This window comes from Hyposmocoma kahamanoa, unplaced genomic scaffold (assembly GCF_003589595.1).
Source record: "Hyposmocoma kahamanoa isolate Upper Pololo Valley unplaced genomic scaffold, ASM358959v1 88, whole genome shotgun sequence".
NCBI lineage: Eukaryota > Metazoa > Arthropoda > Insecta > Lepidoptera > Cosmopterigidae > Hyposmocoma > Hyposmocoma kahamanoa.
Genome location: NW_020654466.1, coordinates 20,332,191 through 20,352,276, shown reverse-complemented (window position 1 = coordinate 20,352,276; position 20,086 = coordinate 20,332,191). Strand labels below are relative to the sequence as shown.

Below are 20,086 nucleotides of genomic sequence, written 5' to 3'. Positions count from 1 at the left end.
GTCCGGTCGTGCATGGAGTACTGCTGCCACCTTTAGGGTGGCTCTGCTACATACCAACTGGCCACCTTGGATTCAATTGACAACGTGACAAGAAGGTTATAAGTGACTCAGAATTAGTGGAGGCGAAGCTGCAGAGCATCCCTATTCATCACCGGGGGACTAGGCGTAGGCTTGGGTTTCACCTCTATGTTGTGGATATTCCAAAGATTCGCACGAAGCGTTACGCTTCCACATTTATATGGCGAACGGCTATGGAGTGGAATTCTTGGAATCTGAGAATAGGCATTATTCAGGTGTGATGCTCCATCGTCGACCTTATCGTCACTTTCCATCAGGTGAGATGGAGATCAAATGCGAAATTACATTCTATAAAAAAATTAGTTTTATCTTAGAAAAGTCATATTCTGGCGTCGCCAATTTCACATACACAATACGAAAGCGTGCGCGTGCGTACGATTGGAGCGTCTGATCGAACTGAACGGCGCGCCGATTGCATTTGTCGGCGACGGCGGCGGCGCGAGGAAAAACGAGGCGGACCTCTCTCTACGTCGAATACGCGATTTAGATCCGAAAAAATAGTTTCATTTCCTATGATAATATGCCGTCGTAATTCATACACATTGGCCATAATCGCAACTCTGAAATTAGCCTCAGCTGACGTGTGGAATAGTGTGTTCCGTTCATAAAGAGTTGGTGCAATCTTTCACGTATTTTTTTGATGAACGTTTAAGATTTTTCAAGTGACGGTTACTTTAAGAAAGTCTTGTACAATGATCCCGTAATGCCATTTAATTTTATTTATTGTAAAATATTTTTCTATTTGCTGCCTTTGTCTAAAGTGTGAAACAGAGCAGAAAAGAACAATGTTTCTACAGCCAATTCTATCTCGTTATTTAAACTAAGCGGTGTGGGGACATCAAAATAATGACAAACGTTTGCCAATTGGTTGCTAGAACACAACTCTTCTCTGTTCGGCTTTGGTCAATAGAGGCCTTAACGTTTTAAGTAATAAGTTTCAATATAACGAGCGAAGCTTTCTTGATGTCCATAAAAATTACTCAATTTCCGAACGTGTGATGCTTGAAATTTAAAACTAGCACCAAAAATTCTTCAGGTTTTGACGAAGCCCAAATTTTAAATTTCGACCTATGTTAGGTCTATAAGAAAAATATTCAAGCGTCAAATTTTTTCGCGCGTGAATGTGCAGATCTGAAGAAAAAAGAAAGATGGCTACGCTTTGGTAGGAAATCGATATCGACATTCTGTCTAGCGTATTTAAAGAATTGCACCAACTCAGTATTAAATTGTAAATATTGGTTCAAATGCCTGCACATTTGGGTTGATTTGCTAAAATTAATTTCTCCAATACCTCTCCGACAGGTTTCTTTTAAACTTGGCTATTATTAATGTACAATTTTTTTAAAAATTCATCTACTTATCGCCCCTCTCATGGCAAAATGGCGTAAGTGGATTTACGTCAAAAACGTTTATTGCTCCATTAAATATAGAAAAATATAACCCACACTCTCTCCAAGTCTTGTAATTCTATCGATTAATATTGTGGATAGAATTACAAGAATTGGAGAGGATGTAGGTTATATTTTTCTGTATCTAATGGAGCAATAAACATGTTTGACGTAACTCCACTTATGCCATTCTTCTATAAGGGGTGTGTTATGGTAATATATTGAGATTTTTAATAAGTAGAGAAATACAGTGCTCTTTGTGCTTTGTTTAGATTTTTGTAAGTACAAACAGCATTGCTTTTTTTATATATTTTTGTTGTTATTTTTAGCATGTTCTTTTCCATGATTGTGTTGTAAAGATACTTTAATTCGAAGAAACTGGGCTACGTAATCCTTGTCTCGATGGTTTGTTGTTATAATCATATTCGTTTTATTGTGTCTATCCAGCTAGTGAATATTTTAAAATAATTCTTTGGCATAGAAAGTGATATTTTTCCCGTATTAGTGCACTTAATTTATCAATCAAGTAGCTGGCAGGTGGCGGCAAACTACATCTACATACAGTGGCATTGTGATCTTGGGTTATTGAAAAAAAAAAAAATACAATAAAACGACATTATCACCCAACATTTATAATTCAACCATCGAGACAGAGATTTGACGCAAATGAATAATTTTAAAACTAAAAAAAAGTTATTTTTATTTGCAAGCTGTTGTGACAAATCGGACCGAAGGCGTAGCGCGACGCACTATACAATGGCTGGTAGCTACCACCGCTTGTCTATGGTCGAATAATGATCATAGACACAAAGTCTATGGTAAACGGTTCTTAATACAAAACTGTCTTTTCCATCATAACTGTTTATTAAAAAAACCCTGTGTTCTTTCCTGGTGTATTCATTTAAAATGTTGTTATTGTTATTGCTTATTATTTTTAGTTCATTACGACCAGATGTAAATGAAATGAACCAGTTTTTTTTAAATGATTTCGTGCAGCTCACTACCAGTGCAGAAACTTTCAGTGCCGGCCTATAGATATAAAGAGTATTGTGTAAGTAAAAAAACCGTATGGAAACAAGAATTATACCGCACTAGTGCGATTTTCCACACTAGGGCGTTTTACTTATTCAAACCCTTTAAAGTTCACTAAGTTCAAGGAGTTTTTATGTTTGGTATACATTGTTATTACATTTATGTACAAAATAAATAAAAAAACTAAACAATAAATGTACTAAATTGAGTAATATTATTACAAACTGTTTTTAGGACAAATGTTAATAGGAAATGAAATAAAAAAGTATAGGCTGAATGTGTTGAATTTTTGTTCTAATTATAAATTAAACCGCGTGAAAAGGCAATAACCTGCCAATTTCGTTGAAAAAAATATGAAGCTGTCTTTGTTCGTTGTAGTACAGATGTATTAAGAAGTAGTTGATCAATTTGGCGGATATTATGAAATTAAGTTCGCCCAACACTATAAGTAAAGCGCAAATGATAGAATATACCTCTAAAATCTCGAAAAAAAAATGCGTCTTATAAAAATTGCATATCGTGGGAAACAGAAACATGTTCTGATCTAAAAATTTATTTAAAAATATCTTGAGTTGTGCGGGCATCAAGATTATGCTTACGTCATCTCGTTTTCAACGTCACTTAGCAAACTCGCTGTCGTTGCTGAAGTCATTTCGAGTAATTTGAAAGATATTATTGTATACAACTAAAATATTTTTTTAATATTGTTAGTAATAGGTGCTCTATTTAATGGATAACAAACAACAGTATGTGAGTTGGTTATGCCATATTTTTTGATATTAAATTTTTATGTTGACTTGATAAAAAGTAAAAATCACCAATTTTCAACTTGAGCACAATTGTTTAAGCGACGTCATGCTATGGTTACAAAAATTATCTTCCGCGGCTATATACGTTCAGCTTCAACCAACATGTCCGGTTTCTCCAGGAAGTTCTCTGCACTGAAAGAACTAAATATATTTTCTTAAATTGCAATCTGGATCATTTTATATTTCAGTCCATATTTTTCTTATTAGTTTGTGTACATTGTTATACAATTAATTAGATATAATGCTATATGTACATTTTGCTAAATTAAGCACTCGTTCGTCAGTTTTCTATCCATTGTTATGCTTACCAGTTCTTTTTCTTGTACGAAATATACGTCACCAAAGCCATTGTATGTGAACGTCGCGGTTTTGCTAGATTATAAATTACATTTCTGTTCTATTGAAATGAAGCAGGTGTCACTGCTGTACATTTTAACATTAAAGTTGGCCTTTAGACAATACGTCTTTCTATTGTGAAGATGAATTTATGAAACTGTTTCAATTCGATGGAGTAGATATGTCCGTGGCTTGCAGTAGTGTGTAGTGTGTATTATAGTGTAATATGTTGTATAGAGGCATGTGGCGTTGGCATGCTCCCCGCATAAGGCCGCGTGCCGTCTCTCGCCCACCGTTCAGAAACGTCCGTGCTCCGCGGGCAGCATAATCTGCTCCTTGTCGTGCCCTTCGCAAAGCAGAGATTTTTTTTTGCATGGACGATTTGTGCTAACTATCGCATTACATTTGAAGATACTTCATTACACGAAACACATTCAATCGAATGCACGATCAAATTCTGAACGGGCGCGCGGCGAGCGGCGGCGGCGCGGCGCGATCGCACGTGCAAACGCTTCGCCCCGCAACTCCCTTCTCCTTCTGTCCGTAGGCCGTACGATAACGATAGCGAGGGCTCGGACGAGCTCGCGCGATTAAACCCCTGACGTGAGCGCCGCGCACAGGTCGAACCCGGGCACGCCCACGGCGCCGCGGCGGCCCGACTTCATCGGCGTGGCGCCCGGCGGGGCCGGCGGCCGCGCCTCGCCGCAGCGCCGCTTCCTATCCGAGGGCGAGCTGCTGGCCGAGTCCAGCGCGCCGCAGCACCGGCCCACGGCCGACGACATCCGCGAGCTGGCCGCGTCGCCGCAGCGCGGCAACTACCTCTGGGCCGAAAGGCCGCACGCGCCCAAGGCCGCGACCCACCCGCACCCCCCGCGCGGCGGCGTGGCCGTGTTCCCGCCGCAGCCCAGCCCGCTGCCGCGTCGCCGCCCCCCTCCGTTGGGTCCCCCCGCGCCCCGCGCCACGCGGCCGCTGTCCTTCGTGCGCGCGCTGGAGGTGCAGGAGCAGCTGGAGGCGCGGCCCGCGTCCCCCGACCCGCCCGACCGCGCCTCCGTCTACGACTGCAACTACGAGATCTCCGTGTGAGCCCGCCGCCGCGGCCTCGCGTCCAGGGCCGCTGCGAGCCGTCGGTCCACCTTTTGTCCTAGCCGTACCTCACAGTCCTATGTGTTCACCGTTCCGACGTACCCCCCGGGCGCGGCGCGGCTCGATTCCAATGAAATTTCCCGCGATAGAAACGCACAATGGATTCCCAAAATCGACTCGACGTTATCGTTATAGCGCGCACCCTCGACTCGCGGCTCCGGAGGTAGTTCGAGAGCCGCCACTGATCGGGCGGCGCGCAGCATTTTGTACCCTCATGCCATAGTGTGGATAGATGGAGCGATCGTGTACTACTGTAGCTGTAAGACTCGGGTTTTTGCTCGTAAGGTGTAATTAGAGTTTTATATGTATGTATATTTGTGAGTACTTTGTATCGTTGAATTATATTTAACTGTGAATTTGTTGAAAGAGTGTGTACATAGTCCCCAGTGTTGTGATTCCGAGTTGACATAATAATATAGAATTATTATAGAAGATTGTATCAACACTTGAGTGTCTCAATTATTGTATAAAATATTTATATATGAATCGTTCTCTTGGAGCTGTTGTATGTTTCCTTTAGGTTAGACGAGAAGTGTTAGGGAGGTGACGGAATTGACTGATTTGTTAATCTGCTTCAATGATTTAAGTTGAATTATCTGCAAGCGCAGTGATTTTTAGAGATCGTCACAGAGTTCATCAAGTTTCGAATTTTAACAGAAGACTTGACGTGTAAATAGCATTTCACAAATAGACTAATGACGACTGACAGTATTCATTTTTGACACATTTGTAAGAAGAGATGAACTCTGTAAGAGAATTGTGCCAAATATTCAGTAGACCCTGGTATAGCTTGGAGTACGTATTGTGTTCGGTTCCTATTTATACAGAAAATGTTCAATTTGTTTTGGCATTTCGAAATTTGCAGATTTAGAAAGCAAAGCGGTCACAGATCATGTAACACTAGCCGCCGTATGCTTAAATATTCTCTTATAGGCTGTGACATATCTAAATTAATTACCGATTTGGCGACGATTTCTATATTGCTGCTTTGAAAAATATCTTGTTTTAATTTTGTATTACTACATGGCAGATTGGGAAGATGTAGGCGCTGCACGGACGGAGCAATTTTAGTTAGGTGACGCAACTGTCAACTTTTTACAAATTTGCCTTAACGGTTGCCAGCAGCAACAACAAAAAAGCCCAGTTTACGGTTGCCACGATTTTAAACAAACTTCCGAAATCTATGGTCATTAGCAAGACGCTGCGGGTGACGGTGGGGAGTATAGTCGCTCAGTGCGTTACGGTTGCCGGTTGGGGAAATTGGCAACTTGAGACAACCGGTACAAATTGCAAGTTGCTGGCTGTGGCAATTAATAATTTATTTAATCACATATTTCGACAATCAAAAACTGTTGTCGATTGTCGAAACTTCTGCCCTCGCAGTATGCCGCCGCGATAAAATTATTATATCCACATTCGGCTGTCAAATTCGAGTGATAAACCGCCATTTTGAAATTTTATCACAATAATGAACATGGAGCACCGTGACGTCTCATATTTATCGCACCGCGCGCGACACTATGGTATATCGCAGTGCCCTACGTAGCCGCAAGATGACGGCTCCGCGAGTGTCAGTTTTAAAACCATTTTGACAGTTCTGCGCGGAATTTTCGCCATGCTACGGTTGCTAAAATGACTACGTCTGCGCAGTTTAATGAAATTATATGGAAAACATAATAAACGGGTAGTTGCGGTTTGCCAGTTGCCGCAACTCCTGAATCAAAATTGCTCCGTCTGTACAGCGCCTAAGTTGCACATATTGTTATGTTATTTAGCACTGCTCTTATACTTTCTGGTTAGAAGTTCTCACTGACGATGGTTTTAATAAGTACCAGATCTCAAATCTCCGAATTTGTAAAATATTCGTTCCCATCCACGGTACTTAGGTTTTGTATTTATAAAATACGTTAGGGAAGCAGAGTTTTGTGCACTAATAGTGTTTCTACACATAAATGTCATAGGAACGAAGTGTGTGAGATTATTGTGTACATAGAGTTTAATATTATTTATAATTTAACATTATTAAATACGTTCGACAGATTAGCAGGAAATGTTTTGCGAGAATGTAGTGATGAGCACTTTACAAAATACTTTTAATATTGAAGCAAGCAAACTGTAATACTTAGTGTAGGTGTAAATTATAATTGGCATAAAAAAAACATGACATTAACTGCGTAACGTCGATTTTAAAAATTTTTTTTAAGGATATATAAAAATGCTATAATCTTTCTACACCATCGCAACATTACCTGTTAACTTGTCAGCGCAGTTTGACATGTATAGTGTAACACACACTGTACACACTGTGTTTGTATAGAGAACCACAATAATTGTCTTCTATATATAAGGTTAACTATGTAAATATCCCGCAATGAAAAACATTTTTAAGGACAATTTTGTATAGATTATATAAATAGTATTTGTTGTGAATGTTACTATGTGTATATCACATATTTCTTGTAATTATTTTCGGTGCCAGTATTGCAACGTTATGTTCTATTGACATATCAATGGAGGGATTTTTTTTTCAATTAAATCGTTGAGACAATCGTTTGAACAGAATTAAAGATGGTGGACAATGATAAATGATTCAAGAAAGTGTTTTATGTCATGTGATACCTTACAAAATGATATGCGAGAGATTTTTGTATACTTTGTAAGACACTTTAGTGTGTTGCAAACATTTTTGTGTGCATTTTTGAACAATTCACAAAAGTGTTAAAGTACAGAAATCTATTGGTAGCTAGGTAATTCGTAATTTTTAACACACAAGTTCAACATAAGTATTGATTATAACAGTACTATCTTTCGCATGTAACATTTAAAACGGCCTATTCTGTTGTTAAGTATTATCTTTTGACCTGTTCTCTCCTGGTCTTTTAGTGTTCTGGTTGAACATTCCATGCTGCAATGCAATATATTCTTACGCAACTCGAAGATATTACAATTACCTTAAAGTATGGAAATTGATTGACCATGACCATAAGTGTAGCACATTTAGTAACAGTGAAAGAGATAGGTACGTGGATATATCTTACTGCGTATTTTGACAAAATGTAATTTCAGATTACTGTGTTCCGGTTTTGTAGGGTAAGCTGCTGAAATTACGGGCACATGGGACTTCTCAACTTGTCTCATGGTGACGGGCGCAGTGGCAGTGCCCCTTAGATCTTTGCGATTTGAAGCTCTGAATGGCATTGCAACTGTTATCGACAGACGTGTAGCTTACCATCAGGCGGACAACTTGTTCGTCCCGTCACTTGATATTACAAAAAAAAAGAAAAAATATATTTAATGGGAAAATTTTATTATTTCATATTCCACATAAAATGACAAGCGAAATTTATTTAAGTATCTTTGAGTTGCGTACAGTGCCACCAACAGTTAGTACGTTGTAAAGTATTAAAAAAAGTCTATCTTGTTATTACATCGCTTTTAATTGTTGGCACTGACATAGGCACTTTGTAATTTCGACCATGGTGCGTACTTAAATATAAATAAATACATTGGAAGTTTATATCAAAAATTAGTATAGGAAAGCTCATTTTATTCTGTCGACACGACATTATATTAATTTGTTATTTATTGAGAAAATATAGAAATTTATGAAAATAAAAAACACGGAATTGTACTCGCAACGTTATTAAGCAAAATATAATTAAAATAATAGTTTAGAATCGTGAACCAAACCAAATCAATTTGTGTACAAATGTCTTGTATACTTAAAGGGAGTAAAAATGTCGTTTTCTATTAACATTAATTTGTTTTCTATTTGCAAAAACCTTCCAAAAATAGATAATAAAAATAATGAATTTTTTCGAGTTACAGGACATTTTTGGAGACTGTATTTTTTTTGCTCGAAAGAATTATTTGATTGCCCTTGTCCATGGAGCCAATTTCAAATCACAATTCTGCACCAAAATCACCAACTAGAAATTATGTATTCCAATTGTGTATTTCGTTTTTTTTGTGCTAAATGTAATTTCGAGTAATGTAATACAGTCTGCCTCACAATTTTTCTAGCCTAAACCTGTGTGAAGGCAAACTTTAGCTCTAAAAATAGCTGCGCGTGGAACATTTTGTCAAAGATAAAAATGTGCAACGTATTTGTAGGACCTCAAAGTCGTTATTACCTACATGTATGTGACAGTGTTTTATTTTTGTATTTTGATAAAATTTGTGTAAATAATTTTCTTATTTTATTGATATTAAACTCAATTAATCAAGGTTTGTTTTATTAAGATATAAGTTATCACTCTACAGGGTGCAACAAATGCTCCGTCCATGATTTTCAAGTGTGCATTGTACTCATGATGAATAAACAACTTCAAAATTTATATTTTTCCCCAAACAATATTTTATTATATACATGTATGTTTGTTTCCCCATACGAATGCCCGATTGACCGACACGCATGTGTATCTATTGCGAGTACGATTGATAAGCTGAACTATACGACCGAACCTTTTTGTTATAGCCTGTATAAGTGAGATTTGTTCTGGTGAGTTACCACCTACGACTCGAGTACATGTTTACGTTACACCGTAATTGGACTATGGGAGGCCATGACGACGCAGAAGTCACTCTTGCCACTAGGCTCCCATGCCTGTAATCCCATGGGATTACAGCATAATTTTATATCCTATTGGTTCCTATATTCACGGGATTGACGTTTATACGAACTTTTTTTAACATGTACCTATGTAGCAACTTGTTTTTTAAATTCCCATTTAGAAGTAGCTGGCTTAGAAGTTTCAAATGTATACTTTTTTTCATAAGATCTAAACGTTGCATTACACCAGCGCTAAGTCCAAATTGAGAAATGGCTTTACTGCATTCCTAGTCACTTTGCAGAAGTGTTGCCGAGGCGATCGTGCGGTTACAAGTACCCCTCTGTCGATTACACATCCCTTGTAAGTTTGTGGTGCGTAACGCTGTAGGTACTTTATGTAAAGAATTTTTCATCACACTTGCTGGCACAAATAAAATAAATATGATTGCATGGTGGCTAACTTGACAATAGTGCTTCAAATAAAACCCTCGGGGCCCTTTTTCCTTCCATTACTAATTTTTAGCACGACATACCGATACCTCCAAAACTGTACAGATACCTCCAAAAATGTGTCCCTTTCAATAACTTTATGTTATTACATGAATACTAAGCATTATTTATTTAATATGATTGCTTGCTTACTTATTGTGTGTTACACATAAAAAGACTATTTTACTACATCACAGTAATAAATAAAAATTAAAAAAGTGGACAATTTCTCATTCATGGGAACCGGTTCCACGTCGCTCTAATTTTAAGAAAAGAAGAAAATAATTAAACACTCGTGGAAATCGCAATATTTCCCATCGAGTATAAACCCTAATAACTTACACGTCGAATATATACCGTAACTTTACAATTTATCATAAACAAACATGTTTTCTCGGGAATACAAAATGTGTTTCAATTTTTCTTATCATTAGTGTCAATTCAACTAAAAGCCTCCTAATAACAAAAGTTCATACAGCATCACCTTCACCCTTCGCACACGTGAGAAGGGGCTACTGTCGGATTGGAGTTTACAGTGAAGTAACCATCTCCGTTTTAGCAAAAAATCGACTTAAATACCAATTTCAGCGCTAGTGACTAAATCGTTCTCATTCATATAAAGCAATCTATGTAAATAAATATTAAGTAATAGTTTTATAAACTTTATTGAACGTACATCAATTAGACAAAGGGAACTTTAAAATCCATGCACTTTTATAACGATCCAGCATATTTTACACACTTGACAATTAAAAATGTATCCAAATATCATTATTGTCGCTCTCATTCTTGTCTACTTTTAAGTCTAATAGGTACTTTAAGCCAAACATTTGCTTGAAATATAACAATTAGATGGTGATAGTGGTGGTGATAACGGTGGTGGCGATGATGATGGTGGTGGTGATGACGATGATGATTGTAGTGATGATGACGATGATTGTGATGATGATAATGGTGATCATGATGATGATGTTGATGGTGGTTATGATGATATATTGATGTACAATAAAGTTTATGTGACATTAACAAAATACTTATTTAGGTTTATTTATTAATTACATATAGATAGATAGATGATCAGACACGGATGAAAAGGATTGTGATACAAGAAGTTATATTAAAATATTTGTTATATGTTCTTTTGTGATCGTTAAAATGTGTGTTGTAATAATAATTTCTCATTACTGTGCCGTCTTTCTCATTTATGTTTATGAGAAAATCATTCGTGTTACTGCAATCTCATTCTTGTGATCTAAAATATAGTTTTTTTTTTGTTGTATTTAACGTAAATATTTCTGTGACTTTATAATTATTGACATGTTTGAACTTTTTGTACGTTTAAGACCTTAAAACCAAAACAAAAATGGGTTTTACAAAAATCACTCAAAAAGTGCCATTGAAATTCGAAAAGTGAAATTCACCCAGTAGGTTAGGTTAAGTTCAAAATTAAAATATTCGCTTAAAAAATGTTATCGATACAGAAATTTCATTGCAATTCAACCACATACTACTTAAATGCATTAATTCGTCTTTAACTGCTTTTGTGGCCGAACGATTAGGTACCATGCTAGACTGTCATGTCATGCTTCCCAGGCCGAGAGAAATGTTTGTATGGCCTCATTGACTTTATTTGTAAGTCAATGTATGGCCTACATTTATTTGCTTGCGAGTTTGGGTGTAATTTGTGGTTGTCTATGTGTGTGTTCATGGCACTCGTGATACAAGCCTGAGGGGGCTACGAATGTTTGTTGCGTTGTTGTTGTAACAAATTTTAAACCTGTGTATCACAAAGAAATAAATGATTTAATATGAAATGCAAGTACCTAGTCAGTTTTTCCTTGTAATATTATTCAAATATTGACCATGAACTAAAATTCTTTCCTGAACTTGACAAATATGCTTATCAATAGATGGCATTGTGTGTTAATAAAAATATATTGTGCGCTGTCATTATAAAATAGTCGAAAGAGTTATAAGAATTGGAGAGGATGTGGGTTATATATTTTTCTGTATTTATTGAAGCAATAAACATTTTTGACGTAAGTCCAAGAATGGCATTCTTACATGAGGGATCGAATTAACGCTTTCTAATATTGGTAGATGGCGCTAATCCTAAACAAAATAATAGAATATCCGGCAATGTCCTTAAAAATCTGCGAAATAGCGCCATTTATAGAAGGACGCTGTTATAGAAGATATAACACAGTCCCACGACAATGCTCCTACTTTAAGTAGCAACAGTATACATTTTACTAACCATAATTTAAACTAAAAAACACGACAACAGAAAAGTCTAATCGTTTCCATGTAGTACATCAAAATATTCAAGGCTTTTCTGGCAAAATATTAGAAATAAGTCTTTTTTTGCACGATATTTCCGTTGACGTGTTTTGTGTTACAGAACACTGGCTGAAAGATTACGAAGCCATTAACAATATAGAAAATTATGTAATAGTCAGTTCGTTCATAAGAAAGAGCTTAAGTAGAGGCGGATCCATGATTATTATTAAGCGTAACTTAAAATTTAAATAGCGTAAGGATATCACAAATCTTTCTACTGAACGAACTATTGAGATTTCATGTGTGGAATTGGATCAGTTTGTCGTCTTATGTGTATACAGGCCCCCCTCTGCTAATTTTAACGAGTTTGAATTAATTATGGAAGACAGTTTAAAGCGGATTTTTCCAACCAAAAAAAACGTAGTAATATGTGGAGATTTCAATGTAAACCTGTTGGAAAACTGTTCTACTTCTGCAAGACTCATTAATTTATTTCAAAGTTTTAACTTGATTAATCTTTTTTTAGAACCAACTCGCATTACTGCCTCCTCTTCTACTTGTATTGATAACATCTTTTGTAACACAGACGCAGTGTCTAAATCAATAATAAATTGCTTAAGATCCGACCATAGTGGCCAATTGGCTTCTTTTAATTGTAAAATGAGCAAGAAGGTAGACCAATTTCTCTGCAGACCGATTACCACAGAACGAATAATTAGATTTCAAAATAATATCGGCAACAGTTTAAATTCCCTATCCCATATACCGGAGGATCCAAATACTTTATATAACACGATATTTGGTTTAATTAAAAATGAATTTGACAATATATTTAAATCGAAAACATTAACTTTCCATAGAGAGACTAAATTCAACGACTGGGCAACAGTAGGTATTCATAAGAGTAGGTCTTGTTTGTATGAGCTATATGCTATGAAAACTTATAATAATAATTCCAATTTCATAGAATATGTTAGAATTTATTCGAAAATATTTAAAAAAGTTTGTGTAGCTGCTAAGGTTAAGTTTCACAGCGACAAAATTAGACAATCGATAAATAAATTTAAAACTACTTGGAGCATAATAAATAAAGAGTCAGGCAGGGTTAAACTACACGATAGAGATATAGTTTTAGAATTAGACAGCAAACTTATAAAATCTAAAGATAAAGTAGCCCAAGCTTTTGAATCGTTCTTTTCGGAAATTGCTGTGAACACTACAAAATCATTAAATTCCTCCCCTTCACTTGCTATTGATCTCCTAAAGGAAAATGTTAACGTTTGTGGCAGTTTATTTAATTTTCGTCATGTTAATCCACAAGACATCATAAAAGCTTTTAAGTCAATACATGTTAAAAAAACTGAATATCTCTGGGGCATATCAACTAAAGTTATAGACTCAGTTATTAATCTCATTTCCCCACAGTTAGCTGTAGCTTTCAATAGGTGCGTTGACGAAGGTGTTTTTCCCGATTTAATGAAATACAGCAAGGTTATTCCCTTATTCAAAAGCGGTAGGAAAGTTGATCCTAGCAACTATAGGCCCATTTCAATTTTACCAGCTTTAAGTAAAATATTCGAAAAGGTTATGCTAACTCAATTACTGTCCTATTTCGGTAGGAATCATATTTTTCATAGTGAACAATACGGGTTTACTAGTGGTAGATCGACTAGCGATGCGGGGGTAGCGTTACTAAAACACATCTTTGATGCTTGGGAAAGATCCCAGAACGCTATTGGTGTTTTCTGTGACCTCTCAAAGGCATTTGATTGCGTTGATCATAATACTCTTATTAGTAAGCTGGAACATTACGGTGTAAATGGCAAGGCGTCGAAACTTGTCTCATCATATCTCAACGGTAGAATTCAGAAAGTAGGCATAAATGGAGCGACTTCTTTGGGTTCTCCAGTAAAAATGGGTGTTCCGCAGGGCTCAATACTTGGACCTTTCTTATTTCTGATTTATATTAATGATCTGCCATTCTTTGTTAAGGACCATTGCGAAATAGTGTTGTTTGCTGATGACACATCCTTGATTTTTAAAACAGACAGACATGACATTAACTATGACCGTATTAATGATACCCTCTCTAAAGTAGTTTATTGGTTTAATGCTAACAATTTATTGCTTAATGCCAAGAAGACAAAATGTGTTAAATTTGAATTACCTAACGTAAAATCGACTAGTCCAAGCATAGAAATAAACGGAGAAAAGTTAGACCTTGTTAATAAAGCAGTCTTCTTGGGAGTGACCTTAGATAGTAAACTTCAGTGGTTTCCACATATATCGTCCCTGGCCAGCAGATTAAGCTCCGCTGCATACGCAGTCCGCAGAATACGTGAGCTTACCGATGTTAGTACTGCTAGACTAGTTTACTTTAGTTACTTCCATAGTATAATGTCCTACGGGATTCTCATGTGGGGTAAAGCGGCAGATATTCAAACCATATTTGTATTGCAAAAACGAGCGATTCGTTCTGTGTACCGTCTAGGCTCTCGGGTATCTCTCAGAGAAAAGTTTAAGGAGACTGGTATCATGACTGTGGCATCACAGTACATTTACTCAAATATTTTATATGCCCGTAAAAATATACATAATTTCAATAAGAAAGAAGATATCCATAATATTAACCTTAGAGCTAAGTCCAAACTCATGGTACCACGATTTCGTTTAACCAAGGTAAACAACTCTTTTATGGGGAACTGTATACGTTTTTACAATAAGATTCCGGAGCATATATTAAGTTTATCATTTCCTAAGTTTAGAAACTACATTAAAAATATTTTGATCGAAAAATCATATTACAAAATTGAAGACTACGTGTTAGATAAAGATGTATGGAAAGACGACATGGCTCCTGAATCCACACAAATTTGATTCAAAATGTATTCCATAGCATTTAAGTTTATTTGAAAAGAGCAATCCCTAGAGTTTCTTGCTCGTTCTTCTCAGGGAGGTCAGCGTAGTGAACGAGCAGTACCTTAAATGTGACGTTTTCAAGTGTAAATTTATTTTACCTATGGAATAAATCATCTTTGACTTTGACTTTAGTTGATTTGTTAATTATCACTAGAAATTAGAGTAGTTTGTTAAATTGCAGTTCGTCCATATAGATATTGAGCTGGTCAATGTAAAACAAATTATAATTATATACAATACAAAAATATCCATTCGATGATTGTCGCGATATCTGGTCTACCAATAGGTATTAAATATCCGTAAGGCTCAACTCACACTGGCGCAGAGTCGAAGCGTCACGTCGCCGTGTCCTGCGCGCTTTCACTACACCGCCTGACAAAGCGCAACGACACTCGCATTAGTGTGCCGGGATCATAGTGTGGTCTGCGTCGGCGTCTGACACCTCACGGCGCCCAAGTGACACGCGGCGACGCGCGAAGTCGCTCGAATGCTGTCAAGCGTCGATGCGCGTCGACACTCGATTCCATATTTGCAAAACACAAAGTACCTTAAAATTGGGAAATAAAATATGCTATAGGCAAAAAACACTTCGGCTCTGCGCCAGTGTGAGTTGAGCCTAAGCCGTCTCTTGTGTTGCGATTAGATTAGCTGTCCTCCTATGTTATTGGTCCATGGCAATATTAATTTGTGTAAATATATTTTGTTGTCGTCACTTCTCCGTTCCTTTATTTTTTTCCATCCTAGGCTTCTAAGCGACAAATAAAACGATCACTAGAGTTGTGATAAAAACCGTAAACAACTTTTTAATATGAAACCCACACACAAAAGTTGTATCACAACTAATGTCAAAATGTTTGAGGTATTTTTTATGGCAACACCGTGCCTTTTTCCTTGACGTAAAGAAGGAATGTGAGTTTCGCAAATTTTTATGAATTTTATCTCTAAAAATCAGTGAGAATTAGTCATATTTGGTGTAAAATATACCGCATTCAGTTCATTTCATACTTGCTGCACCTTGTGATGTAAATATTTTTTGTGCGGAGAATAAATTACTTAAGAAAATCGAAGTTGTAGTCAATGTTATTTTTTAGGTTTACTGTGCTTATTTTTAATTGTTATCCTAATAATGTGACTTACACTCGCTACATGCTTTCGCTTGTGGTGTCACTGAAGTATTTCTCGCGTCATGAGTCCTCTATAACCTGGAAGTAGTGTTGATGTGAATGAAGACGTGAAGGTTAGTTGGTTGTTGCAGATCCATCCAAGATGGGTAAGATTATGAAGCCTGGGAAGGTGGTGCTGGTCCTTAGCGGCCGGTACGCTGGTCGCAAAGCCATCGTAGTAAAAAACTACGACGAGGGTACGTCAGACAAACCGTACGGACACGCTTTCGTTGCCGGCATCGACAGATATCCTCGCAGAGTACACAAGAGGATGGGCAAAAACAAAATTCACAAACGCTCTAAAGTAAAGCCCTTCGTTAAGGTTGGTATTCTACTGGTTGTCGTAACATAACCTAAAATTTGTTGTTTATTATGTGTTGGTATAATCCATTCATTCATTTCACATAGGATGGGTACTGTGAGATATCAAATTTTTACATTGCTGCTCACAAAAAGAAACAGTAAATTTGTTGTAGTGTATCAAAAACAAACAATATTTTGGTTCAATTGTAAAATTAGTTAACAATTGCAGTATATGAAGTAGAGAGAAAGTAAAATGATAAAGATAAAAATAAATTACCCAATTACTTGGTTGCATTAAATGGAATATTTATCCATAGAGATTTACATCATAAATTGAATTTGTTTTTGTGTATCTCGCATCAATATGTGTGCATTCACCTTGAATGCGGGTTCTTTTCTTTTGAGATTTACATGACGTTTTGGGAGTAGTTGTTCAAATTCAGTTTAGTTGCTGTTGATTTAAGCTTTTTTGTAGACTTTTTGTTTGGTTGTCTATTTTCTAAATTATTGTAGTTTTCTAGTAACTTAATAAGAATAATGTAATCCTTTTTATTTTGTTTAATATTTGCTCTTAAAATAATGGTCTTTAAATCAATTATCTCTTCATAAGAAACTTAACTCGATAAAAATTCAATCAATTTGTTAAAATGAGATTTTACATCACTATGTCTTGTCCAGGAAAGTCCCTCAGTTCTTCAATGCTGTCAGCCTTGGCTCTGCACTGTAATTAGTGGTGATCACAATAGATCAGTCAATGGTCGCAGTGATGTGGGGATGCAAAGGTTCTGAATGAAGCCACCCTGATAATAACAATACCCATGCTATGTGAAATTGACTATTTTGACAAAAAATATGTAATATAAATATTATGGTAATAAAACAAAATCGTGATATTGCAAAAAAATTACATATTTACATTTTGTTTTTCAATTCCGAAACTTCTTTGAAATTCTTCTAAACACACTACCGCAGTAAAGCAATTGCTAGTAGCATATTTAAAATATAGACAAAAATACAATATATCAATTCCTGGTTTGCAGAGAGATGTATTATCCACGTTGTCTCTATTCTTTCTTACTATTCTATACTTTCTTCAAATGTAGATAAATAATTTGCATCTATGGTGGAACAGTGACCCTACTTGCATTTGCAAAAATTTACAGAAAACGAGTTAAAAGTTTTATGGCTACATTTGAAGAGCTCTTAAATGCTATAATATTTCAATAAGCATTTTGTCCTATATGGGAAAATGAAGGAGAGCGTGATGTGTCTCTGTTTTGTGTATAAATTTCATTGTTTAGTCATTTTCACATTTTTTGCAGTTAAGGCTGTGTCTCACCATAGGTGCAAGCAATATCCTCTTGCATATTCCGATCTATATTGGAGTGCAGTACTGTCTACTAAAATATACAATTCATTTTTCTAGTCTTATTGAATGGATTTGCCGCATTGTTTTCTAGATCCGTGCATTTGAAACATATTTTTAATTTAATTATTGGAAGATTCATGTGTAAAATATACTCTGACCTGATAAGAGCCTATATAAAGAAAATTGCCAGATTGTACTGGATAACACTTTTTGTTTGTCCAACTGTACATCCAGTTCAACAAATATTGTACATACGCCAGTACATCAAGCTACACATTGACGTATCTTGTTTCGTTGCACTGGAGGCGATTTTCGAACAAAAATGTGTAGTCTGGTGTGCCGTTGTTCGTACATATTGTATATCTAACAAGTAATGATAACTTTGTATTGAAATTCAACTATAATGCTCAGGCCACTCAGAGGCGGCCGCAGAAGCGTTCCGGGCGCGGGAATTTTTGTAATGTACGAGTTCATATGAACCCTGGCACTGAAACTGTTTCAGATTACAGAAATTCCTGCGACTGCCTCAGTGTCCAGAAAATTAGAAAGCTGTTTAATTGGGTTAAATGTAATATGCATAGAAAGTGGAAAATTTAGTGGTGTGAATCCTTCTTTATATATAACTATAATCGTAATTAGTCTGTGAATTTTCTTAAAATGTATAAAACATTATATCTACGCAGTTTAAAGTATGAAATTAGCATAGCACAAAATTTTATTTGCAGGAATTGATTAGTTTTTCTTATTTGAGAGCTAAGCTCTTGATGGTAGAACAGTAATCACCAACCATCTCTATTCAATGCCCTAATTTAAAGCTCCTAATACGATACAGCATGAATTTTTCCCTTAATTGACCTGTTAACTTCATCTCGGTCTTCCTGTGCCTCTATTTCTTACGATCGTCCCTTCTATAATGCTTCTAAGAAACCTGTTGTGATTTTAGATAAACATTTCTCCAGCAGTTCTCCATTGTCTTTAATAATTTCTTTTTTTTTTTTCGTTATTCCTAACACCTCCTTATTGTAATATGAAGTTAATTGAATTATTACGCGCGTCGCCAAGCCTTGTAGTTGTAAAACATGACGTGTCGCGACGCTTCGACTTTGCGCCAGTGTGAGTTGAGCCTTAGTGTTCCATCTTTGTATTAATAATTAACTCCTTTATCAAATATTATAAATTAATATCTTATTGGTTTTTTATTCTGTCCAACTGATTTCCTTAGTTTCTCTCCAAATGATTACAGCGCGAAAAATTTAATACTGACAAGTGAATTAATTCTTAATTTGTTGCTCGGGTGTTTAAGATAGAATATAATTGGAAATTAAAAGTAGGCTCCAGGAAAATTTGCTTGAAGATCATTATGCTATGATTTTATTCCATTCCGCAGTAATGTAAATTGAACCAAAGATACTCGAAATAGCAACATTATTGAATAAAATATGATTCTTGATTATTTATTAATTAATATTTTTCCAGGTAGTGAATTACAACCACCTGATGCCAACTCGCTACTCCGTTGACTTCAGCTTTGAGAAGTTTAGCGCCAAGGACCTAAAGGACCCAGCGAAGCGCAAAAAGCTGCGTTTCAACACCCGTGTGCGCTTTGAAGAGCGGTACAAAAGCGGAAAGAACAAATGGTTCTTCCAGAAGCTTAGGTTCTAAGATAATAAATTCACTACTACTATAATTTTATTTTGTTTTATTTAGGTATTTATTTGCCCCTATTATACATTATAATGTAACTGTACACAACTTGGTCGTTGATGTACAGGAACTTTTGCTATTCTTAGGCTCAATTTACATTGCGACGGAACGGAATGGAATGGAAGCGTCGATTTCGCTTCGCGCGAGAAGGCGCGTGTGGTCGCTGGAACCCTCGATCATTCGCGAGCTTTCTCACGACTACGCCCTGAGACTAGTAATTTGTTGTCGACGTTTGACGTCACACTGCGCCTGCCTTCGCGCCACTTCTCGCGAATTCGCCAGACGTCGCCGACGGCAGCTGCGGAATTCTCGCGAATGCGTACTAATTTCACGGAAGATGCGCGATGTGATTTTTGGCTCGTATCTAGTTTGTACGTTACACAATGTACCATAAAGTTCATTACGATATGTACAATATCGTTACAAAAATTCGCTTCCATGATGTCGCGGTTTATGTTGCTCACGCGTAAGTTGCGCCCTGTTAGCTAGCCCTAGTGTTCAAATTGTCCATATTCATTGAC

At 36.5% G+C, this 20,086-nt stretch overlaps 2 protein-coding genes across 2 annotated transcripts in view; both read left to right on the top strand.

Annotated features, from left to right (window-relative positions):
• The window catches only part of LOC113235662 (palmitoyltransferase ZDHHC5), a 41,732-nt gene extending 33,837 nt beyond the window's left edge, over positions 1-7,895 (top strand). The window contains exon 9 of the mRNA XM_026471490.1: positions 4,264-7,895. Within this exon, the coding sequence (XP_026327275.1) occupies positions 4,264-4,726 (463 nt within the window). The 3' untranslated portion in view covers positions 4,727-7,895. The remainder of the gene's footprint in view (positions 1-4,263) is intronic.
• Positions 7,896-16,281: 8,386 nt separating this feature from the next.
• LOC113235655 (60S ribosomal protein L27) lies at positions 16,282-19,548 on the top strand. Its single transcript, XM_026471483.1, has 2 exons — positions 16,282-16,511; positions 19,338-19,548. Exons 1-2 carry the CDS (start codon positions 16,293-16,295, stop codon positions 19,521-19,523), a joined length of 405 nt encoding a protein of 134 aa, XP_026327268.1. The 5' UTR covers positions 16,282-16,292; the 3' UTR covers positions 19,524-19,548.
• The last annotated feature ends 538 nt before the right edge of the window (positions 19,549-20,086 follow it).

Excerpts from the sequence above, each read along its gene's own strand:
- LOC113235655 (XM_026471483.1), top strand. The coding sequence starts at position 16,293 with ATGGGTAAGATTATGAAGCCTGGGAAGGTGGTGCTGGTCCTTAGCGGC. Across the intron at positions 16,512-19,337 it reads AAGTAAAGCCCTTCGTTAAG|GTAGTGAATTACAACCACCT; the intron begins GTTGGTATTCTA and ends ATATTTTTCCAG.